The sequence below is a fragment of the Gobio gobio genome (assembly GCF_949357685.1).
Source record: "Gobio gobio genome assembly, chromosome: 5".
In the NCBI taxonomy this organism is placed as follows: Eukaryota; Metazoa; Chordata; class Actinopteri; order Cypriniformes; family Gobionidae; genus Gobio; species Gobio gobio.
Genome location: NC_137101.1, coordinates 43,420,971 through 43,447,466, shown reverse-complemented (window position 1 = coordinate 43,447,466; position 26,496 = coordinate 43,420,971). Strand labels below are relative to the sequence as shown.

The 26,496-nt window shown below is 40.1% G+C and overlaps 1 protein-coding gene across 1 annotated transcript in view; it reads right to left on the bottom strand.

Annotated features, from left to right (window-relative positions):
• Positions 1-8,976, bottom strand: part of LOC307126540 (uncharacterized protein) — a 32,870-nt gene extending 23,894 nt beyond the window's left edge. Inside the window, exons 1-2 of the mRNA XM_079817123.1 lie at positions 8,921-8,976; positions 7,585-7,689 (exon numbers count right to left, since the gene is read on the bottom strand). Of these exons, the coding sequence (XP_079673249.1) occupies positions 7,585-7,689; positions 8,921-8,957 (142 nt within the window). The 5' untranslated portion in view covers positions 8,958-8,976. The remainder of the gene's footprint in view (positions 1-7,584; positions 7,690-8,920) is intronic.
• Between the last annotated feature and the right edge of the window lie 17,520 nt (positions 8,977-26,496).

Genomic DNA, 26,496 nt, shown 5'->3' with positions numbered 1-26,496 from the left:
GACCCGGACCATAATGAGTGTAACCAGAAATCGAACAGTGCACGAGGGTTAAAGGGATAGTTCACCCAAAAATGTAAATTCTATCATCGTTTACTCACCCTCAAGTTGTTCCAAATCTGTATGAGTTTCTTTGTTCTGCTGAACACAAAAGCAGATATTTAGAAGAAAGAGCAACCATTGACTACCATAGTATTTTTTTCCCTACTATGGTAGTCAATGGTTGCTCTATCTGCTTGGTTACAAACATTCTTCTAAATATCTTCTTTTGTGTTCAGCAGAACAAAGAAACTCATACAGGTTTGGAACAACTTGAGGGTGAGTAAATGATGACAGAATTTCCCTTTTTGGGTGAACTATCCCTTTAAGCCAGGAGTGTCAAACTCCCTGTATGGAGGGCCACAGAGTTTATGCTGCATTCACGGCATGTCGTTTTAATAGAAAAAACATTAAAGTAATGTGGAATTTCACTGTTAATTTTTTTTTTAGAAGTTTCTTATTTTTCTATTAGACCTATATGATAAATATACTATATAATAAATCATTAAACTAGATGAGAAAAAAAACATGCTTATGGGTCGACATTCTCTTGATTTGTGCTTATAGGTGAAAGTGCAACAATAAATACATTTCTCAAATGACAACAATCCTTGTGGTTTATAATTTTAAGCAAAATAATCAGGATTATCAATGCAGCATGACGAAAAGTTTTCATTGATGAAAACTAGACTAAAATGCTCAGACATTTAGTTGACTAAAACTTGACTAAACAAAAAAAGGACATGGTCGACTAAATATGATAAAAACTAAAAAGCACAATTGACACAGGACTAAGACTGAGACTAAATTAAAAAATAGCTGCCGAAATTAACACTAATGTAGTTGAAACACTTCCAGTTCCAGCACTAGTGTCTCAGTTTCAGCTTTGAAGCCCACAATCCATCCAGACACAGTCTGAACACTGACCACAAACCTCAACGCACTTTCAGCAACTGCTTTGATCTAATGTGATCGGCTGCTTTTATACAACTTCCACAAGTAAAAGACTGAAGACAAACAATCAGTCTGCCTGGTAACAAAGTAATATTTACAAGACACCAGTTTGAAATTTGAGGATGAGAAGAAGAAAAAATCACTTATGGACAACAAAGGAAAAATTTGTCACATTCAAACAAAAAAAATTTGTAAGATACTGTTACATAATTAAGTGATAGAAATGTAGAAGTAGATACTGGGTTTAATGTTACTCAAGATTAGGGCCGTCACAATTCTTCGATTAAAATCGAGTACTCGATTTAAAAAAATCCTCGATTGCAATTTGCCTGTGTCGAGTAACCGGCAAAATACTAGAAGTGGCGCATTCCACTGACAAAAATCCATGAACCGCATTATTAAACCGTTTTCTAAGGCTACACAATGTATTAAAACCAATTAAAAACCATAGAATATTGTTGTTGTGAATTCACAAAGGCATATATGCCCCGCTGGTTTAATATGCGCTTCGTTTACATGCGTGTAGACTACTTGCATGCGTCTCAGAGCGACTTCATTCTGCTACACGTGAACTGTTATCATTTACATGAGTAGAGAGTCTAAAACTCCATCTCTGAATATGCTGTGAGTTTGGGTCGCTTATAACATTCATCTGTTGTTCATCGCCATGTGCGCCATTTCACCAGACCTGTAAGGTAAATAATTTATTAACCTACAGAAACACAGGAGAATACATCAATATGTTTCTAAATATGCAACTGTTCATTGCATGCGCGAGAATATGACGTAGCGCCGGGGGTTTGGGAATCCATGAAATGCACACTTAAGCCCCATTTTGAGCACTACGCCGAGACCTAAAGCACGATCAATGTAGAATCCAACAGCTTAGACACGCGCGTCTTCCTCTGCTCGTAAACAAATCGCTTCTGGGTCATATGTCCGAACGCCGGATCTGCGTCATATTCTCGCGCATGCGTCGTGGAGGCACACACGGAAGACAATAACAAGTTGGATAAAGGTGTTATTTTGATTTTTTTTGCGCACAAAAACTATTGTCGTTGCATCGTAAAATTATTGTAGAGTCACTGTGGTGAGATGGACTTTGTAACGACGTTTTAAGTGCCTTTTATGGATCTTGGAAGTGTGAATGTACTGAATGCCAATGGAGGCCTATCTGAAGCCTTTCTCAGCCATCAGCTTTCAACAAAAAAATCTTCATTTGTATTCCGAATATGAACGGAGGTCTTACGAGTGTCGAACGACATGAGGGTGAGTAATTAATGACAGAATTTTCATTTTTGGGTGAACTAACCCTTTAATCAGCAATGCCCAGTATATGATTATGAAATGTATGATTAATACAGTTAGCAAACTAGCAAACGGCATTAACTCTGACACATCATAAAGCTGTAAAGTGGGTCGTTAAACAGAGACAAAGAAAACCTTGTCTCGCCAAAAGTCCACACCTATGATAGGTCAGTTCAGGAAACATAGGTCAGTTCAGGAAACATGGGCGTATGTTAATGAGCCTTAAAACCACAGGACAGGACTTTGGGCTCTTCACTCTTGTCTTCGCATCTTCCTCCCGTCACATTAGGGATGGTTCGATACCACAATTTTGTCTTCGGTACGGTACTCCAATCTAATACCGAAGTACCGATATTAAATCGATACCATAAAGGGTCTGAATTTTGATGCGGGTATTGCGCATAATTTTACTCACTCTCGCAAGTTTTGGGTTTATGAAGTGGGAAATTACAGCAAATGTTTATTATCAAATTAATCAACAAAGATTATCACATCAATCAGTCATTTGGCAACTTTTTTGTAAGTAATTTCAGCATTACTGCGCGTCTCCACTATCTCAAAATGAGCAAATTGCTTCTGGCTTCAAAAGACATCGCACCTGCACTATAAAAGCATCTGCGCGCTCAGATTCAACACTTTCGCTTCCATTGCAGGACAGCTGATGGAAATCACGGCCCACGTCTTCTTAAACCTCGCCAATTTGAACATGTAAGCGATTTTATAGCATTTCGTAATACATGGGATGAGAGCTCTTTGAGAGAGAGTTTTCTTTGCGCTCATGCCAACAACAAACACACACACACACACACACACACACACACACACACAAGCCTAAAGAGCTCGCGCATTCCAAATTAAGTTGTTATTCCTCAGTCAAATACACACAAAATTATGTCAAATGTCAATCTTTAGTGAGTAGTTACATAAACACAGTCGGGTATGTCTTTCGCGGATGTAAATAGTGCAATAGTATGCGTGCAAATATCATGAGGTCTAAACGTCACTGGTTGAAACGAACGCTGGAGATTTCATAATATTTAAACGATACAATCTTATGTATGTGCGTTAATCAGTGTTAAAAGAAAAATGTCTAAATTAGATCGTTAGAATGATGCCCTCACCTGTCGATCTCTTAATGTCTTACAAGTCAGGAATTAAGTGACCGATGCTTGGCAAGGTTTGATGGTTCTTCAGCAGTTTTATAAGCAAAGTAATTCCAAATTTCACGTATACTCCTCTCTTTATTAATGAGTTTTGTGCGTGTTGAGTGAGATTCAACTGCTGTATTCATTTTGTTCTGTTGCCACATTTGCCGGTTTCACGTCAGTTTGGGTAGCGCGCTGCCACCTAGCGGTAAACTTCGGAACAGCAGCATATACCGAAATGAGCAAAATCATTATATCATACCGTTTGAAATAAAATATATACCGGTATTTTTCCAGTACCGGTATACCGCGCATCCCTACGTCAGGTCAGGTCAGGTCAGGTCAGGTCAGGTCAGCGCGGCTCGCGGGGCTTCGTCCCCAGCGCGGGCAGCTCAGCCAAGCTGTTTTTTTCCTTTAAAGATCGACATGCTCTGCGACACGGCCGGCAGCACGCTCCATCCAGGCAGCGCTTGAGGAACCTTCCCAGCTCGGATGAGATGAACTTTCCCTTCCTCCCTTTTTGGCAAAGACACTCGCTCCTAAACACCTTTAAATCTCCCGCGGACCGACCAAGCTCCGGAAGGACCAAGCGGAGAGAGAGCTTCAGCGCACGAACACTCTGAGAAATGCCAACGCACACATCTTGCTTTACACGACACAAAGAAACCATGCAAGTATCAATTCTATCGAAATTTAGATGCGCGTTAAGATTTGAACCCGTTTAAGGTGATAATTGCCATTCCTCTGTCCTTCCTCTATTTCCATTGTCTTCATTCTTTTTCGTTACTTTCGTTATTCTGTAATAGAGGATGGATACCCGACCCGAGCCCATACTAGCGAGGCAGTGGGAAACAAAAACACACCAGGCTTGTTCGAGATGTATCGGCGCAGCGCAGACGATCAGCGTATGATATCAAAACACTGCATGAGTGAATCAAAAGCATAAGGAGTCATATGCTCTCGCTGGACTCGTTATCATACAGCGATCGGTCTCTGCACAGCACCGGCGCGAACAAGCCTTCCATCAACAATGCAAACGTTGCGTTACTATTGATTCACATGGCTTTACGATCCTACATCGGCATCAAAACACAACGAAAACACAGCGAATCCAACGCATTCATGCAGTTTGCCGTAATTTGTATAGACGGAGATTACAAACGAGCAGCAGGTGTTAGCTCCATTAGCTGCTATTTAAAAAATGGTGTTGGTCTTGTTGACCCCGCCCCCAGTGCCTGACGTAATCGGTTCTTACTTCTAGCCCAGCAATGTTTTGGTGCTACTTAAGAACCACTTTCCCTGTCTCAGAGCTGGTGCTTTGAGTGTGGAAACACAAAGAACCGATTTGAAACTAGGCTCTGGCTCCGAACTAGCACCAGCACTGCCTTGGTGGAAAAGGGGTATAAGCTGCATTTGTGTTACGTTAATGTTTTGATCTGTTAGCTTGGGCCATTTTTTGGTAGACCTTTGTTCATTTAATTTCAATTGGCTATTTGAACGGGCGCTGTGTTAACATGTGTATTTGTTTCCCAGTCTGCACGCTGATGCGCTCATCTGTAATCATTTCAGAATGCCTTCCTACAGTTGCTTAATAAAAGCGGGCTTTCCACACGAAAAAACGTACATGTGTCATTAGTATGAGAAAAAAAATTGATTCGGGTTCGGGTCGGGCTCGGACACAAATATCTTAATACCTGTCGGGCTCGGGTCAGGTTCGGTTACTGCTCTGTTAGGTATTCCCCTTTTTTGGGTAATTTTGGAGATTTATGATTCGATTATAACCTGTTATGATTAATCATAAATCCCTAAATATTAATACCCATAATTCCCTATTGAGCTAAATTTTATTTAATAATATATGTAACCCTAGCCTGGTTAAAACCAGACCATTCTCAGTAGTAACTGAGTAATGGTCTGGCAAAGCTTCATAGACAAATCATTCCAAAGGGGCGTCACCAACGGGCGTCGCTCAAATGCCTCTGGACGCAATTGGATAGACCTAAAAACAATCAGAGCGACGAAGGAGATGACGTATGCAGAGCAACGGAGAAACATCTGAGACTCTGGCCGTTTCTCAATATGCGTTTTGTCTGTACTTGTGTTCTCAAATAGGAAATGTTAATGTTTAATTATTTTTAAAATGTAAACGAAAAGAGGCAGGGTGTTTTATACTTCGTTTTATTATGAATATATAAGATAATCAATGTAGGCCTAACTACGCGTTGCCTGAACCACATTTGTGTGGCTAATATGTTTTTTTTTTTTTTTAATGAAATGAGGCAGTGGTGTTTTATGACATATTTCGTACGCAAACTTCTGACTTGCATCCGTGACTTACCAAGTTTGACCCCGGAGAAAGAACAGCGTTCTTGACAGTATCACTCAGTATATATTTGTACATTTTAGGCTACAATAAAACAAAATAATGATATTTTAAATATTAAACATATTATAGCCACACAAATGTAGTGCAGGCAATGCATATTATCTTCAATGCACGTATATAACAAAACGAAATATTAAAAAACCCGGCCTCTTTTCGTTTACATTAAGAAAATAAAAACATGTAATATGTGTGCATAATATAGCCTATGATTATCACTGTAATACAATGAGATATGACATAAAACAAAACCCAGTCTCTTTTTGTTAAATGTTAGTTTAATGCGTGATCAATATCCATTATAAAAGTATAAGTAAAAGGTATAAGAAGCTATACAATACATAAAGCAATTCAGTCAAAGAAAGTAAGCGCTACGAGACTACAACGGAAAAGTTTAATAGCTTACAAATATAAAGTTATGAAACTTCACTTTGCCCTCAGACAAAACGATCTGTCAGGGAACAAATTATAGATTAATGAGAGCAAAGATCAGCCGTTAGATCTACACAAAACGAACCATATCTTCACATCAGAGCCAGCGGCAGACGGCAGAAGGACTGGCCGAGGAAAGGCGCCTCTCGGCGGGGTTAATGAGCGATTGAGTGCCGCTGATCCACTGGAGCTCACAACTCCAAAAACGGCAGATCATGTTTTCAAAAAGGCGCTCTCTTTACAAATAAACCACAGATTTGAGCTTTAAACAACTACATTCTCGCCTGAAAAGGACTTAAAACTATATTTTGTGAAACATTAACACTACCAGAGGGCTCTCGCTAAGACAAGCAAGCTGGTATCAGACTTTTGCCAAATCCAGTCGGTAAGACAGCGATAACATCTTTTTTAGATATGAAGTGTTGTTCTTTGCTCGGGTTTTAACGGAAAGGAAAAGTTTAAAATCGCTTAAAACAGCCGCGATAGCTGATTTCGAACGAGTGATGTTCCACGGCTACATCCATCTTTGTAGTGTACAGAATCTGCTTCACTGTCACTGCGCTGTCATCATCGTGTAAAGCATGGGTTTGAACGGGCTCTTTGCCAGACTACTTGCAGAGCAAATCTAAATTTGCCGGAAATTGTCTGGGTTTTCCCAGGCTAATGTAACCCTAAAACGCTACACCTTCGCTCTGAGTTTGCCTGTTTTCTTGTTTAAGAAATTACAGTGTCTGTAGCATTGCTATCGTAAAGTATATTAAATATTAAGTAAACATTAGAATTAAATGTTGTTTGGTCAAAATTAAACAAGGATTTGATCGGCTGTAAAGTGGGACAACAACAGACTGTTGGCGCTTTCTGCAGGCATTTGTTATAATATAATGTACACACGATGATTGTTTATATTTTATATATTTTAACAGTGTTGTTCTATGAAATCATCTGATTACTTTATATACATTATTTGAACTAAATATTATTTCCTCGTTGTCATTCTATATGTATTTTAAGTAATTTTAAAGGCAAAAAATATATATCCGATTACTCGATTATTCGTCAAAATAATCGACAGATTACTCGATTACAAAAAATAATTGTTGTTTTGTTTAGACAACTTCTGTGTTATTTTTCCTAAATTAATGAATGATGTCATAATCACCTCTCTGGTCATGTGATCTCAACATGTCTGTCCACAGGAGGCGACCCGCTCCATGTCAAATTAAACCAGTTTAATTAGGACACTTCAAAAATATCAGTCATTTCTGTAGAGCTGGACATTTTAACAAGGATCAAATGAGTGAGTTCAGCTTTGAGAATGAAACCAACCTGTTTGTTCCTCAGTATCTTCTTGTGTCACTCTGAATGTTTCTTCAATCATCACGTCTTCACTCTCCTCTTTAATAAGCGCCATCTTTATAATAGTGCTTTGTCCTGTTTAAGATGAGAACAATTAATAGAAAGGGAAAAATAAATGCAAACTAAATCTCTGGGTTTTAATAATCAAACCCTCCCTCGCTAACATTCTATAGGCCTGTAAGTTTGCATGCTTGGGTTGTATAAAAACATAAACAAATATTAAATATGAAGTGTGGCATGTGACATTTCATGCACTTAATTGTCACAGCTTTAATTACGTAGAGGGAGGGAGAGCAGCGATTAGACTCAGATGACGGCTGTGTCAATAGACGACGATATTATGTATCAACAATGGTCAGAGATATCACCAATAGCTGATGCCTTTGACAATATACCTAATATTGACGATATCACCACATTATCGACATGGACACGTGCATGTGACTGAAGACTCCAATGAAAATGATTTAAAAACAGACCACAAAACTACATCCCACATCAAAATAGAATTGCAAGTTGATCTAAAATCACAAATCATCACGAGAGCTTGTCATAAAAGAGACGCATCATTCTTATAACTAGTTGTTCGAGATGAAAACAACATCATAACATGTCAGCATTTTGTTTTGTTCGTATAACGCATTAACAAAACATTTTAATGACACTACTATAAGAAATCATTATTAATAATATGATTATTTAGTTAATAATAACAGTCTTTAATAGGCCAATAACAGCACAATAATCAGTCAATCAAACATTGACTTTAAAATCTTGATTCTTCTACATTTTCTACTATCGTTACTGTACGGGACACAAAGACATATTAAGGCAATTAATACAGTTGATAAACCGCTCTCAGCATATGATGAGGTATATTCAGCTCGTCGTGTCTGAGAGAATGAATGCTCTGTAAATACAATGACATAAGTCAAAAGCTGCTCAGCTTTTACTTTCACTTTCTGATTGATATCTGCTCGCTAAAAGATGGTCACTCACGACTCTCATTTCCCGATAGTAAGTAATTATAAAGGAGTAAATAAACCACCAAATAAATAAGTCGGCTAAATTAATTATCACAAGTAAAATGTTGTTTATTTTACTGACGACACAGGGAGTGAAATGAGACGCATAACGTTATGTTACTGTTACTCATGTATGGCTGAGCTTTACTCACAAAAATATCGTGTTAGATAATTACAATGTTATATTCAAAAGCACTCGTTTTTATAGTTCATTTAAAAACGATATAATTACCTGAACGGTTTGCATAGATTTAAAACTTTAAATTATTAAAAACACAAACCTTTCTTCAGCCGAATCACAACAGAGCAACAGCGCATGCTGATGACGTCACACTGGCACACCAAAATAAAAGTCCCACTCACACGCTCAAATAAAAAAGTGTTCAGAAACTTGCATGCATACTTAAAATAAGACTGTCAGAGGAATACATATTTAAACATGTTGTCACAAATATAAATTAGTCAAATATAAAAACTGCCAATGAAAGAGTGTATACCACATCTAATATGTGAGATTAAAATCAAAACTGTAAAAAAAAAAAAAAATGGCCACAAACGACTTTATAAACACAAAGACAAAACAATACAGTATGTAACAATCAATACGTAACGTTGTGCAGTCTGTATGGGTCATTCCTGGGATTGGGTAAAATGTCAACGTGAAAAAATACCTTTTTTAAAGGGATAGTTCACCCAAAAATAAAATTTAGCCCATAATTTACTCACCCTCAAGTCGTCCTAGGTGTATATGACATTCTTCTTTCAGACTAATAAAATCGGAGTTATATTACAAAAGTCCAGGCTAATCCAATCATCAGAATTGCAGTAAATAGTTGCTCTGTTTTTGAAGTCCATAAAAAGTGCATCTGTCCATCATATAACTGCTCCACGCGGCTCCAGGGTGTTGATAAAGGCCTTCTGAAGCGAATCCACGCGTTTATGTAAGAAAAATATCCATATTTAAAACTTTATAGAGTATACTTTCGGCCATTTAAAAAAATAAAAAAATGTTAATACCCCGCACCTCAACTCATGCTTTCCCACCTCAGGCATTAAAGCTACACTGTGTGATATTTTCCCCCATCTAGTGGTGAAAAGGTATATGACCATCCAGTGAACTTTAGTTTCTGTTCCTCTCAATTCCGATTTCGTTTCAACTCCTACGGTGGCCGATTTAGTCCAAGATTAACATGGCTTCCAGTTCGACCTCGTCCACATTCGACACGGTGCCTGTGGGATATTCTGTGCCCAGTGGGATGGTTGGAACTCAACTGGCCTAATTATTCGGCTAGAAAGAACTGCAGCTAATCCAGAGTGAACTTTGATGCTAGTAATGTTTATTCAGTCATCCAATTGCAAGGCATAAACAGGTTTGCGTAGATATGTACATAAATGTGGTTTCTGTGAGAGAACAAATAAGGATGGTAAATATACATACACAGTTAAGAACTGTATAACTATACTTATAAGTTACATTTGTATAATGTAACCGTAAACCAGAGCTTATTGTACCATATATAGGCGCTAAAGGCAGCTGCATTAAAAGGAGCTGAGCTGCCGCTGCTAACAAGCGGTGTCTGGTTACAAAAGTGTGTGCGGCGCTTTAACGTTAGCACTGCAGTGCGCTCTGTATAACAATTGTTAATGTGCCGATCAGACCTGATACATATTTCCATCAACATACATTACAAGCAAATATTTTCTATAAACGAATAAACATTGTTGATAACAAAATAACTGAATGATTATTCAAATAGGTGAGCATTACGCTATTGTATGTTGACACAAAAATACTTCTGAGGTGACATCAACTGATTTACGCGATGACACACTCTGAAACACATCTACAATGACAATAACTATTATTACTTATGGAGTTATTAACGCACAGAAATACCACACAAGGAAAAACAGACTTTTGAGGAATAAACAAGCCAGGAAAACTCCGTATAACTCTGTTACTGGAGCTGCTGAGATGAAAACTCTCTGCACATGCACCAGACAAGTCTGAACAAGTTGACGCGCACATGCGCGAGGCAGAGAATTTTGTACAGTGCCATCGAGTATTAAAACCGGTTAAAACGCGAAAAGCGAAGCTTGAATTTACGGGTATGTCCCTCTTTGGCTAATGTACTTTCAAGATGGAGGGGCAACATGGCGACCACCATTAGATCCCATTACCTTATGTATTTTCAATGGCATATTATAAACTTACGAGAATACTTTATTACTTGAAAGAAGTAAATATACATTAATGAGCACATATATTTTTGAAAGAACTAAGTGTTTTTAGCTAAGAATAGACTAAAAAAGTTACACAGTGTAGCTTTAAAGCCTTTTATTATTTGACACATTTTATTCTCAACCCCATAATGGACTAAATGAAATTGGTTTTAAAAGGATTTTACAATGAAACTGCATCAGATAAAAGTTTATAATAAAAATCTAAATAAAGATGAAAAAAAAAGCATGTTAACACAAAGATGACTTAACGGGGCCTTGCAATCAACAATTACAAAATTAAAAAAAAAAAGTTAAAATATGTTGATGGTTACCATATTTTGATATTAATGGTCACATGATATACACATAAGCAATTAAAATATTTAAATATGTTCTAGTTTGTTTTTACATTTTTATGATTTAACTCATTGGGCCCTATCTTGCACCCAGCGCAATTGACTTTGTACACCGACGCATGTGTCATTCCTATTTTGCACCCGCGCAAAGCGCGCTTTTCCCTCCACAGAAGCACGTCGCTAAACTAGTGAATGAACTTGCGCTCCCTGGGCGGTTCAGCGCAAAAAAGGAGGCGTGTTCCGGCGCAAACAATCCCTGGTGCTATTTTGCTGTTCCATTAAACAATTGCGCCACTGACCAGAAAAAACCTAGTCTAAAGTAAGTGGCGCGTTGCGCGTTGTTCATTATGCTATTTTAAGGGCGCATGCTTGACCATAATGTATAGCGTGCACAACGCGCATACACTTTGCTCATGTAATCTACACAGATGCAACAGTTATTTTTGCAAAACATAAATTGTTACACTAAAAAAAATTAACACATGAGATGACGGAAATCATTGTGGTGTGCCACGAAGATGTGAAAAAATAGTCATAAATCTAGCTTAAAAATTATTCAGGCTAATTGTAGTCTAATAATTAAGGAGACCTGTTTGCCCAATAGTGGCAACTTCTGGCAAGAAATATATGTATATAAGGACATCTAACAAATTGGTTTGTCCGTCAAGAACCAGGAAAAAAAATGGGTGAGGGTGGACGCAGCGATGTCCTCTGCTGGCGTCAGGTCCTGAGTAGAGGCAGATCCACCTCCCGTTACACGGCGTGCCTGATTGATGCTGGCAAGCTTGGACTTTCCCCGTCTTCTGATGTCATTGTAGCGCTTGCGGCACTGGTGCGACGTCCTGGGGATGCCAGCTGATGAAACAATTGTGGCTATTTCCTCACACGCCTGTTTAACCGACGCTATTTTGGGTGGGTTTCTCCCATCCCCATACAACACAACTTCTCTGTCTTTCACTGCTCTTACAAGAACATCAGTCTCCTCGGCTGTGAACCGCTCCTGGCGTGCGCCTGGTAAATACGCCATAATAATAGCAATCCATAATGGAACTTGCGCACCTGCTTTTACAGGGAATGTTGGATGACGCTCTGATATATTTATTCACGTTACGCCCAAACCACACCTATGAATAATGAAGCTACTTCAGACCAACCCATTTTAGATTTGCGCCGGGCGCAAGAGCCATTTATCCCGCCGGGAAAATAGCAACAGCGCCGAGACCCGCCCACAAAGTTACTTGCGCTTCGCGCTTTGACACTTGCGTTTCAGATCGTTAAAATAGGGCCCAATATCTTTTCATCAACTCACAAACCCCCTGCAGTTCCTTTGTTGACCTCCAGGGATTTGAATGCACCAGTTTGGGAAACCCTGCATTAGACAATTCCACATACTCTATACAAAATACTTTATATTTAACAAGTCTTCAATAAGTATTTTAAATGTGATTTGTTTTGTCATGCATTATAACTGTATTCTAATATTAATAAGAATATGCTAATTTGTCTCTTGAGTTATGTCACACCAGTAGTACTTCACCAGTAGTACACCAGTAATACGTTCTTCTTCGTGCCAATATCCGGATTCCAACTAACATATCAACATCTTAAATTCAAAACCCAGTTGACTTAGACGATATGAGCCACATATATTTAAGAGATACACAGTATACTGTATTAGCAATGTAGTTTCTGCGGAATTACAGTTGCATCTAGCGGAATTACAAAAATAAAGCAACCTGGCAAACATACTTTCCGCACGTTGTGGCTAAGCCTCAACTCACGCCGGTTTCACACTGCACGCGTTAAGGCCAATTTATACTTCTGCGTCGAGTGCACGCAGAAGGTACGGCGTACCATACGCATAGACGCGTTGGATACGCCGTACCCTACGCCGTACCCTGACGCGCACCTCTCCAAAAATGTAACAACGTGTCAATTCTACGCGGACCGCAAGCGCTGTGATTGGTCTGCTAGAACCCCTTCCTCAGGTCAATAAATAAATAAAAAATCTGCGATAGGAGTGTGTGTGTGTGTGTGTCCAGAAATGGGATGATAGTTCCTTACATCTGCTATAACACAATATTTTGTAGTCCAGCGATTCTTTATGGTAGTAAATAAATACATAGATCCGCTGAGTATAATTTATTTATTTTCTCATTAAAACCAAAGATGTTAATCAGTGATTGCATATCAAGAAAAGGGACACATTAGGGTACATTTCGTGAATGAAGTCTCCGCAACAGCAATCGATTTGCTTGAGCCACCGCTAGTGAAAACAGCGGCCACGAGCTCTGCATGATTTCACAAACGCATTCCAGCACCAGATCGCCTTATTTAACTTTACTAATCAACTAGAGATGCTTCATTTGTATTAGATACAACAACTCAAGCTGCAAGAAAAGCCGCTCTCTCACTGCTGCTGATAATCTGACATGAATGTACACATTCTAAGCTGCTTCTTCTTCGGCTGTTGTCTTGATTACACCAACATGCCCGAGGACACTGCCTACGTCTGCATCTGCATGTGTAATTGCACATTGACGCGGACAACAGTGCAGAAGTATAAATGCTCACGATGGCGTCAGCTACGCGCGTAGACTTCGGCGTACACTCGACGCAGAAGTATAAATTGGCCTTTAGCATGGCGTAAGCAGTGCGTGTTTTTTTCACAGTGGATTGTTCTTGATCAAAACTGACCTGATTAACATGGAAAATAACAAATTTCACCATGAAATCATGTAGTGAAGTGTCCCGTGTGTTTCACGATCACCATATGATATCCAGCGCTGTGAAAAAATTTAAAAAATACATGAAAAAACAACACTGCCAGAAGTTTATGCCCAAACTTGAAAGGTCCGTTTAAATTATTAAAACTAGAGGCTTATCTTAACTTTAAAGATTACTTTTATCATGTAAACTACTATATATATACTATATATATATATTATATATACTACTATATACTATATATATATATATATATATATCTTAGACGTGGAGGAAGCATGCTGCCCATCATAAATCAAAGCACGAGACAGACAGGGGTTGGGGGAGAACACCGGGAAAGGTGACAATGGACGATATTCGTCTGTATTTGCAATATACAAGCCGCAGTTCAGCTGCGCGCGACAAACGCTGCCAGTGTGAAAGCACAAAGGGTGCGCGCGGCTCCCGCACTCCATACGCTCCGCTCCTGCGCTGCTTATGCCCTGCTAACGCGTGCAGTGTGAAACCCACGTCAAACATCACAAACACAGCTCGTATGGGGGCTTGAGAAGGCTCGTCTCAACAGGTAGAAGTAGACTACATTAAAGGGGTGATGAATTGAGAAATCAACTTTCCCTTGAGCTTTTGATATAAGAATATCCTGCAAATTTCAGAGCTGAAAACTTCCTTGTTAGTCAAAGAAAAGCTTTTATAGACACCAGGCCCAGCAAACAATCGATCTCAGAATGTGCCCGGCTATGACGTCAGAGTGTGGTGAAACACAGCCTCAACAGAAGAAGAACAACGCCTGATCCTGTAGCCCCGCCCACCGACTCGTGCCACTAACATGACATAGGCCTACATAGAGCTGAACTAAGCAATAAACATACAGCATAAGCTTAATTCGGATTCCAATATTATGAATGCATGGATGAACTTTATTTTTTAATGAATATCCAGCTCACATGGGGAAGGCATTGCGCGTCTCTTGCTTCATTCAGATCTATCTGCTGATGTAGTTCATTGCGGAGATTGGCTTGCGGTCATTTATGACCAGAACTGGTGGTTAGCAAAGGCTGTCACTGTGGCCACTCATCATCAAGATGTGGAAGTGGAGTTTTTCCACCCTCATGGGCCCAACACACGATTCTATTCAAAAGGAGGTGGAAAGGATATGTGCTTCATACCATTTGACAATATTCTGGTCAAACTTGTGGAACCGTCATCACCAGGGGCCTTATGTACAAAGACTTGCATTGAATTCATACTAAAACATTGCGTACGGACAAAGCTGTAAATGTGCGTATGACAAATGAGTGTACCCGTTAATAAGGAAAAGACTCAAATCACAGTTAACATGTGCCTGTGTTTATTTAGACTCATATGGTGCAACAGCCGGAACATCCACTGGCACGCACTCGGAATCTGCCCCTCCTGACCAGCCAGCGCCCACTGTACCCAGCGTTTCCAGTGCTCCCCCCAGTGCTGAGGCCCGTCCGTCTGGCCGTGTCTTGACGCATGCTGTTCTGGAGTCACACAAGCAAATCGTTATGGTCATCTGAGAAATTAACAGTCACCTGAAAAATATCACTGAAGCACTCACAGACATAAGCCACTCATTAAAGGAATTGGTCAAAAAATGAACTTTGTCTCCGATTACCATTTGTATTGTCGCAATTACATATTGACTGGCCTGAATGGCTTGTTGGTTGGGCTGCACATACATTGGTCCTGGGTCAGGGTCATCTGGCGGTGTTGCGACCTCACCAAGTGGTATGCCTATGCCATGCCTGTGCGCGACATTGTGCAGCACACCACAGGCCAGCACAATGCGGCACACCTTGTCAGGGCGGTATAACAGCATCCCCCCAGTCCTGTCAAGGCAGCGCCACCGACATTTCAGCTACCCAATCACCCACTCTACAACTGACCGAGTGCGAGAATGAGCATCATTATATCTGTGCTCTCGGTCAGTTTGTGGGTTGGTTAGGGGGGTTAACAGCCACGTCTTTATTGGAGAACCACAGTCTCCTGAAGGGTTGTTGAATAATTAAATGCAAATTTAAAAAAAATACAATTAGATAGAACCATAACTTTAAATGCATCACTCACCAAGAAGCCACCCATCGCGCACCCTGCCAGCTTGGAGCCTCATCCCAACCATGCTGTTTGTAAGGATGAATGAATCATGGGCCACCTTGCCACAATATTTCATTTGTGCATCACATATTATCTGTACATTTATTGAATGGAAATATTTCCGATTCACATATGCAAATTCTTGTTCAGATGGCGTCTTTATAGAAATGTGTGTGCAGTCGATCGCTCCGATTACATTAGGAAAACTGGCTATCGCTACAAATTACGTTTTAATGTTTGGCTAGTCAACTGCATCATATGGGAATCTTGTACTTGGTAGACATGCGGATGATCCCATCCCATACCGCTGGCATTGCGCAGCTCAAAGACAACTGGCTTATTCCTGAGCGGTCTGCCAGTTCCCTTTGGAAAGAACCAGTTGCCAGGAAACCAAGTGTTGTCAGCACCTGCAAGGGAACGGGTATTGTGTGGCTTCTGGCTGTCTCTCTCTCTAGATTCGGACCCAACTCAGCACAGAGCTCCAAGAGGATTCTCTTCGGATTCTGCCATTAGCAATGTCCTCTAATAGGGCCAAAGCTGCCATTGCCATAGACTAAGAGTTGTATCAATTTGCATATGCTTTTATATGTTCTTACTTAATTGCATAATTGATAGAATATTCCCATGAGGCTCGTGTGACAATAGGATGTCAATTATTTTATAAAATGCAAATTAATAGCAATGCTTCCCACAGGTGGTGGTGCGATAGACTTGTAGAACAATTTGTTGTGTAATGTTTGCAACTTCACTTCATTGCCTGTAGTCGCCAACAGAAAAAAACAATGAGAAATGTACGTACGCCAGACATGAAGTTGGCTTGGAGGAGCACACATTCTCACGTTCATTTCACTGTTAGTACATCCAACCGTGAGCGTGAAAGCTGGCTCAAAAAAGCTGGAAAAATGTTTTGTGCGCACACAAGGTTGATACATGAGCCCCCAGGTCGCGCAAGCAGGACAAGGGAGATATACATCCTGTCTGCTGAAGTCATGGACTTCATAGAGGAGAAACATATACACCATATACTTCCTGATAAAGCTAAATGAGTGGTGGAGTGATGTAAATCAGTCAGGGAATACTCACAGGAGTTCACATATGAATTATTATTGATTAATAATTAAACAATATATATGTTTTGTGCTATTTACACAGAATGCTTTCTGTATTCTGAAACATTTCAGCTTACGGAAAAGAGACTGTAAGATGTAGTTATTCATTTATTATTTCAATTTATAGTCTAGTTTACAGAAGAATATGTTCTATAAGAATATAATCTGTATTATTTTATGAGTGGGGGGCACTACATGACCATTAAATATGAGGTCAGTGATGCACTTTATTGCTACTGCTGGTAATGATTTATTTTTTAATTATTAATGATAGCCTATTGCTAATTGAAGCTATTTGTTTTTTTATTGAATGTTTGCCACAGTGCTCACAATTGTTGTTATCTATGCTTCGCATCCAATATACAGTTTACAGTCCTGTTTTCAGAAGGCATTATTCCTACTGGTAATCAGTGTTGTGCAAGTTACTTCCTAACTGTAATACATTATAGATTACTTGTTACTGTTATTTAAAAGTAATTCTATACCTTAAAATATTACTGTCTCAGAATTGTAATGCATTACATTACTCCTGTATTACTTTTGAGTTACTTTCAGCAAAACAACTACAGAAGTAGAACGTAACATTCTAAAATGACAATGTACTACAGAGCATTTTACATCCAGTAGAAGGCGATATAATGTAGCATAATGACTGTGGGCTATCCAGGCTACTAACAATATAGCATATCATTGGCAAAGTGAAGGCTCAAGACAATGCAAAAAAGGATGAATCACAAATTATCTGAGTCTGTTAAAAGTATAGAGGTAAAGTGATTATCTGGCAATATTTGGCAATATTCTGGCAATATTCTTTTCTCCAGAAGCCGCTTAAGTGCAGTTATGGCTGGAATGAAGCAGCGGCTGTTGCGTTCGAGGAGCTAATTTCTTTTGTGAGTTCCTCAAAAGGTGCGAGCAGGCTCATGACGCTCTCAATAAGCCCCCACTGATGCGCGCTGAGTGTGGCTGGCAGATCATGTTCCGCAGCGTATGCCCCCAAAGCACGTCTCTGTTCCAGCAGCGATTGCAGCATATAGTATGTGCTATTCCATCTCGTTGGAATATCTTGCTGCAGTCTTTTACTGGGCTGACCCAACTGTGCCTGAATGTCATGAAGTCGTGAATAAGCGAGGGTTGAGTGTTTAAAATGTCAGACAATCTTCCTTCCAGTTGCCACTACATCATTGATGCTTCGCTGGGACAGCAGCCCCTCAGTCACAACGAGCTGTAACGTATGTGCCATGCAGGGCAAACTCGGCAGGTTGCCATCGTCAAGCACTTTGCTTATGTTTCTGCCATTGTCACAAAGCACAACATGTACCCTGTTCTTGTCTAATCCCCACCGCTGCAACATCATGTCAAATGTTGCTGCTATGTTGGCAGGAGTATGAGACCCCATCATTTCTTGACAGTGCAACAGTACTTGTTGTCGCTGGAAATCTTTGTCCACCCAGGTAGCAGTCAGGCTCAACATTGACATTAGGCTTATGTTAGATGTCCAGATATCAGTTATAAAACTGATTGCTGTATAGGGCTCGGCTTGTAACAGGCTGCGTGTGTGACACGACACGAGATTAAACAGTTTTGGTAGTGCGACGTCCGAAAAGTGCTGCCTACTTGGTATTGTGTATTTTGGGCTGAGGAAATGTATCAGATTTCTGAAGCCTCTATCGAGAAGGACTGGTCATCCAGCGCCATGAATTCCATAATTTTCTTAGTAATTGCTTTGGTCTTTTCGCTGCTTATACCAAGGAAAGATATGAGAGGCTGCTGACTTGTGGCTGGCTCTGAGCTCTGGCCAGCTTTAGCCGTTTTACCTTTACTACCTTCTTCAAACTGGGCAGTTCCGCGGGGTGATGGAGTTTTAAGTGTCTGATTAGGTTGGTCGTGTTGTGTGCTTTCCTGGTGGTTCCCCTGCGGTTTATTTTAACCTTACAAGCTTGACAAATGGCATAATTAGTGTCTTCTTCGCTCACAGTAAAAAACTTCCATACCAACGACATGTTTGCATGCGGCTGTGAGCGCGAGTGCGGCTGTGAGCGCGAGTGCGGCTGTGAGCGCGAGCGTGGCTGTGACGTCAACATCGCGGCCGTGCTCGTGCTCACAGCCGCATGTAGACGGATCGGCTCAAAATCGGAGACACGTGAGACTGATCGGCCGATCACCGATCAGGCTGATCATGCAGAAAATCGGCCAATTCCAATCCCTGGCCGATCAATCGGTGCATCTCTAACCAAAAGACATGAAACTGGGAAGAACACTCAGAATTGCACTGTTACACTAGACAAGACTTAGCAATGAGTGACAGAATAGACCAGGCTTTATAGGGTGAGCTAACAAGGTAAATGAGACACTGGTGGATGTAATCAGGAATGATGTGTCCGGACAGTGAGTATTGTGGGTAATGTAGTCTGTGGTGATATGGCAATAGTCTGAGGTGGAGTGCCTTCTCGTGGACTACACAGGCACTCTCACTGGTGATCGTGACACTATGTGAAGCAGCATTTTCTGATATGAATGTGATCAAATGTAAATTCAGAACAAGACTGACAGATGAACATTTAAATTATTGCATAAGAGTGAACCTAAGTGCATACACACCAGCATATACCTCTCTTGTGGAAACAATGCAGTGTCAGTCAGCTCATTAAATGTAAGAACATGTGAATGCACATCATATGTGTTCCTTCATGAACTTTTGTCATTTAGCTACACTCTTATTTATGTAGCATACATATTAGTTCAGAATGAAGACCAAACATTTGAAATTGTTCTACTGGTTTGTTTTCCTGTTTAATTTACTTTGAACTTTACTTTTATTAATGCATACAAATGAACCATATAGTTATGTGCAGACAACAACAACTCTGATTCTGTAAATTTAAACTTTTAAAGAATGAAAAATTATACAGAAACCCAGGTGTATTTTAGGTAGTATTTTTGCTTTTTGAGTTATGATGATCTATGTAACTTATTTGTTGACAACTACAGTATAATTTGCAAAAAGTACTGTTTTTCCATGAACTGTTATCTGATTGTTTTGTTATATAATACGAGTAGCTCTCAGCCACTTTCATTTTAAAAAGTAGCTCTAAAATTAAATAAGGTTGGAGACCCCTGCATTAGAGGGGGAAAATAACGCAACAGAAGCATGTTGGAGGCATGATCTGAACGTGTAAAGTCTCTGATTTTGTATGCAAAAAAAAATATTGTGCTAACTACTTGGTTTCAGTTACTATTGGTTCTTAAAGCGAGACATGAAAACGGGAGTCCTTAGCAACACATATAACTTACAAAAATACATTTTATATATTCACGGTAGAAAATGTACAAAATATCTTCATGAAACATGATCTTTAGTTAATGTCCTAATAATTTTTGGCATTTCTGCGTTCTGCGATCGACTGCTTTTCATGCCTTCTGTCAGCAGAGCAAGTGCAAAAACCGTGTGCGACGGACTACACTTCAAAGATTGTTTACAAGGTGAAACGGGTGTGACGCAGCCATGCGCACTTACCAGACGCCTCGCGCTGATGTTTCTTTGCAGCCAAATCCAAATTTACTAGAAATACCACATTTGGATTATCATAAACTAGGTCGGAAATTTACGGGGTCTTGGGGCAAAAATGCCACAAAAAATGTATTAATAAATAATAATAAAAAAAGCCCCTGTATGAGTTCTTGATTTAATCTTTATCAGCTGTGTGTTTAAAAATTACTAGATATGAGTGAGTACATCATGAATCCATTTTCCAAACCGTGTTTTTGTCTTATCCCAAATCACTACAGTACACAAATAATAAGTGTTTATATTCTGACAATTTTATTCCAGTTCAGGTCGCACAGCTGCGGAGGAGCACAGTCCCTGTGTGACTCACCATAGACATAAACAGAGAGAAGTAGCTCCGGCTGCAATGTTCTTCCGCAAGACGCACGCAGTTCTGTTTATTAAGCGCCAGAGCGCCAAAAGTTACGGACTGCTATTGCTCCGAGTATTGGCATGATTGCAAATGTGATACTGATCTTGTACAAAAGTCCAATAGACAAGCTGATATTAAGTAACAACGTTTTAGCCACAATACTGTTTATTTTGTGAAACTACACCAGAACTGTTGCGCATCTCCAAGCGATTCGAATGAATCTGCATTTTGAACGATTGAATGAATGACTCACACAGACTTGACGCCACCTACTGGCAGTTTTATTTTCAGATTTAGACTTTTTATTTAAAATATCAAACTTTTAAAGTTGAACTTGTACATAGCCAATTTCTAAAATCAAAAACTTATATTTAAAACATTCATGCAACATTGTTTACCCATGAACTGCATTAAACAGTCTATGTAAATGTGTCTAAATGCCACTTCAGTTAGAGCTGCTGTGCCACTTCTGCAGTGCAAAGATTGATCTTTTGATGCTGATTTAATTAGATCTAATTGAATTTATTGTTTAAATTAACATTTTAAAAACAGTTTATAGTTTATAATTATTATCATATCTTGCACTGATGGCTAAAAATGACGTATTGTGAGTTTTTTCCACTGTCATAAAGGAAAAAATCCATCAGAAGGCGCTGACGACTTCGTCGGCCATGGGTTAAAGAAAACGCAGCCTATTTAGTTTCATAGTTAGGCTATGTTTAAATAGTATTATTATTTTAATTTCATATGTTGATTATGAAAAGTGAGCAGCATGAGTAAGGCTCATAATCAGATGCGCATAGGCTGGGGACATGGATTTTGAGCATGTACTTCATTTAATTTTGTTTCCTATAAAGTCTTTCTTTAAAATTAATTTTGTTTTGTATAAATTGTATCTTAATTTTAATCAATGTTTCAGAAACCAATTGGCTGGATTTAAAGGGTTAGTTCACCCAAAAATGAAAATTCTGTCATTAATTACTTACCCTCATGTCGTTCGACACCCGTAAGACCTCCGTTCATCTTCGGAACAGAAATGAAGATATTTTAGTTGAAATCTGATGGCTCTGAAAGGCCTCCATTGGCACAATGGCACTTTACACTATCAAGACCCTTAAAAGGTACTAAAGACGTTGTTACAAAGTCCATCCAGCAGTAGTTTGACAAGCTACAAGCTACTTATACATGAAAGTAGTTAAACTACAGTCAAGCTACCTTCTGAAAAAGTAGTTAGATACACTACAAGTTACTACCAAAATGTAGCTAGCTACATCGAAACTACTTAGACTTTCTTTTTTTTACAATTAAATTGCATATTTACAAATAACTGAATAATCATTAATGAAGAATGTTTTAAGTTAAATGTTTGGAGTTAAAAACAACACAATGCAATACAATTATGATAAGAGTAAAGTTTTATTTTGTTAACTATCCAAATAGGCCTATACAATACTCAAATGTAGTCTATATCTCAAACTGACTGTCAAAGTGCAAAATCGCTACAAATGTCATGTCACATCAATGCAATAACAAAATATAAGCAACTTTGATACACAGGAGTAGACAAAAATGCATGCATATATATAGGCCCTACATAGCAGGATAATCAATTTAAAAAGGCTATTATTCACCTGTATGTGCTTTAAGTCTTCGACGCAGACAGCGCTTTAATCTTTTGTTCGTATAAATCAAGTGTAACCTTTACTAGTCGATTCGTGTGAAGTTTCCAACCCACTCCTGTACGTCCTTTACATAATCATCAGACGATCTCTTCTTTGTGAACCGTAAAGCGCAAAATGCGGCATGAAACAATAGATGGCGGTAACGCACGATTTTAGTATGTGATCAGAAAAAAACACTGAGCTGCTTAAATGCATTGCAGGCTCGTCAAAACACAAAACCGAATGTAGCATTTGAATGTAGCTACACCGCTATTTGCTGGAAAAAGTAGTTAGCTACTGGAAAAGCTACATTGTTTTAAAAGCAACTGAGCTACTGAGAAGCTACTGAAAAATGTAGTTAAGTTAGTAGCTTAGCTACTTGTAGTTAACTACTCCCCATCACTGCGTCATAGAAAGCAGAAACGCCGCCTCTACAGAAAAATAAGTACGCCTGCTTCTGTAGCCCTGCCCACCGACTCATGGAGCTAAACGGATTGCACCACTGAGCAATAAACATGCTGGTTCCAGCTCACGTGTGTAAGACATTGCGTGTTTGTTCCTTCATTTCACTGCAGAATCGTTTGTAAACAAGATACAGGTCGAGACTGGATTTGCAGATGTGGCATGAGGAAACCTGCACTTCTTATGGAATCGAATAACAGGCAGCTTTAAGAGAACCGACTACGCCACTCTGACATACACAGAGAATAATTAATACCTTTATCTTAAGGCACGCAAGTTGGTTGCATTAGGAAGGAGCAGAGACGTGAATATCATGCACAATAATTCTTTATTAACAATAAAAATCTAATTTAAAATCAACTGGCGTGCCAGGCAGGACATGCCACAACAACTGATTCATTTACTCATTTATATACTCAGGGCAGGAAACATGGTCGTTTTAACAACAAATACTCACAATGACCTACAATAACAGTACATTCAAGAGCTTTGGCTGAGGACTCCAGAATAGGTAATACCTGGCTTCACACACACACTCTGGGGCAACTCACACCACTGCACACAAAATCCGTGCGTCTCACTGCACACAAAATCCGTGCGTCTCACTGCACACCACACCCTGTGTTCAAACCATCACCAATCCACAGGAAAGGAAAAGGAGGATTCCTGACTGGAGCCCCCAGCATCTAGCAAAAGAAACACACTCTAACACACACACACACACACACTCAAACACAATAAAGAAATAATTCCAGAATAAATCAGAGTAATATACACAATAAATGACTAATAAACCCAAATACTCGCCTGGGAACAATAGCTCTCACTAACAAATAATTCCCACATAAAGAAAGAAAAACAAAAGAAACAAATTATAACATCGTCATTAATCAGGGTGAACAAGCAAGGAAGAAATAGACTGTAGGACAACGGCGATTCCTCGCATTAAATAGGCCCTCTGAATCGAGAGCAAAAAGATTTGCTCAACAGATCTCAAACACCTTAAAGGGGAGAAACTCAATGGTTAGTACCCACGGAAATGCTTAATGTCTCAACCCAAACAGGAAAAGCTTACCCGGCAATGAAGTCAGTCAATCGCTCATAATGAACCACTTTTAGATGGTTTGGTTTCACTTTGATCCTGCCGCATAAACTGGTCTGTATATCTCTGAAACAAGCTGTAAGCACCTCCTTTTAAAACTAAATGCGCACACATGCAGAGCCCATCACTTCCCTCGGCCCAGACTTACCCGACGATGAAATCAGTCAAGCACCAAACCGCCCACCAGATTATTTGATCTCGCTTTGATTCTGCAGCGTCGCATAAATGAGTTCACACATGCCTGTAACAAGCTAAACGTCATACCCGCAAGTCAGATTAATACCCAACCACAATTGTCGTAAGACACTGCATTACAAGCACGCGACCGCTGGCGTGACGCCCCACTCGAAATGCCCGCACGTGGGACGCGAAAAGGGAACCCCCGAGTCAACAGGAAGCAACGTATCCTAACAGGCTGAAAGAGGCTATTTATGGCCAATCGGAATTGACGTGTCCCAATACTTAAAGGGAAATGTACGGCGGAAATCTCTGGCTTAATTTATATAAGTGGGCAGCAGGGAAAGGAGAGCATTCGGTCACACAGACATATTGAGATTAAAACACAATGCTTTGCAACACACACGTATGTGAGTAAAACATGCTTTTTATGTGTTAGTATTGCATTGTTACAGATAGTTTGAAATCAATTGATTACATACCTTAGCACGCTGTCACAGGCTGGAGCATCCTCTATTTGAAGTGTTATTGCTTCATTCGTGATCATACTCAGACTTGTAATGTTATGGGCCAGGGCTCGGACTTGACTTTTTTTAAAAGCCCAACGTCCCGGGGCTATGTGTTTTTCAGACGGGCTACCAAACGTATTACCGGCCTGCCAACAGGCTATCTTAAATAGTGAAATAACATTCCTTTCTTGTGTGTGTGTGTTGTGTGTACACGGTTCGCGGTTATATTGTTATATTGCATGTTGGCTTGCTTTACTCATACTCATACGGCGCATGCGCAGGTTGTGAGTGCGTTGTTTGTGTTTGAGCTCCGTCAAATTGATTCATAATCCTTGATTTGCTTCTTAACACTCGCTTACAAACGAATACTTTCTATTATTTACAGCGTGTGAACATATCTCCGATACGATTCTCTATAAAAAACAATCGGATTGCTTTGATATCGCTACTTATATCCGAACTTCCGCTACTAGCCGTAGCCCGCTAGCATTGCACGCGTGGTAACTTGTTTACACCCGGTAACCGCTGATACCTACAATTCGCCATCGTAGCACATCTGCTACAATGGCAAATAACTCGTTGGAGAAGCAGATTTGCGGCCTTCTAGACAGACAAGCTGCGCTGAGAGAGCGACGAACAGCGCTTGAAATATCGCGCGCCGATGCTCTAAAGTCAGTGGATAGTAACCTTTTGACTCCGACCTCGTCTACTCCGCGTGTTTCTCTGCACAGGACCCAAGCACCCAGGACGCGATCATCGTCCCTGGTTTTGTTCACTCCGGCACCGACACAGCACCATGGACCCTGGGTGTTTCCACAGCGGAAGACGCGAGCCAGGACCAGAGCTAGGACCTCTCCGCCCCTCCCGGTCTTCGAGATCTCCACCCGGAACCGCTTCTCCCCTCTTCGCGAGACGGAATGCGACGCTGTGGTCATCGGTACTTCCATCGTCCGGCATGTCCACGCTACCTCAGGTAAAGGCAAGGTAATCACTCACTGCTTTCCTGGTGCTCGTGTTCTCGATGTCGCTGCGCAGGTTCCCGAGATCCTGAACGGTGACGAGCGCATCGGAGCTGTCATGCTGCACGCGGGAACGAACGACACCAGGCTGCAGCAGACGGAGGTTCTGAAGAAGGACTACAGGAGCCTGATCGAGACGGTGCGCAGAACATCGCCTGAAGCAACGATCATCGTTTCTGGACCGCTTCCCACGTACCGACTAGGACATGAAAAGTTCAGTAGATTATTTGCTCTAAATGAATGGTTAATGTCATGGTTTAATGAACAGAAGCTGCTCTTTGTAAATAATTGGAATCAGTTTTGGGAGCGACCTAGGCTCTTCCGTCCTGATGGCCTTCACCCCAGCAGAATCGGAGCGGCTCTTCTGTCAGACAACATCTCCAGGCCGTTACACACCACCACCATATGACTAGTAAGTCAAAGTCCAAATCACAGTATTTGCTGTCCTAACTTAATTGACATAAGTACCAATGTAGA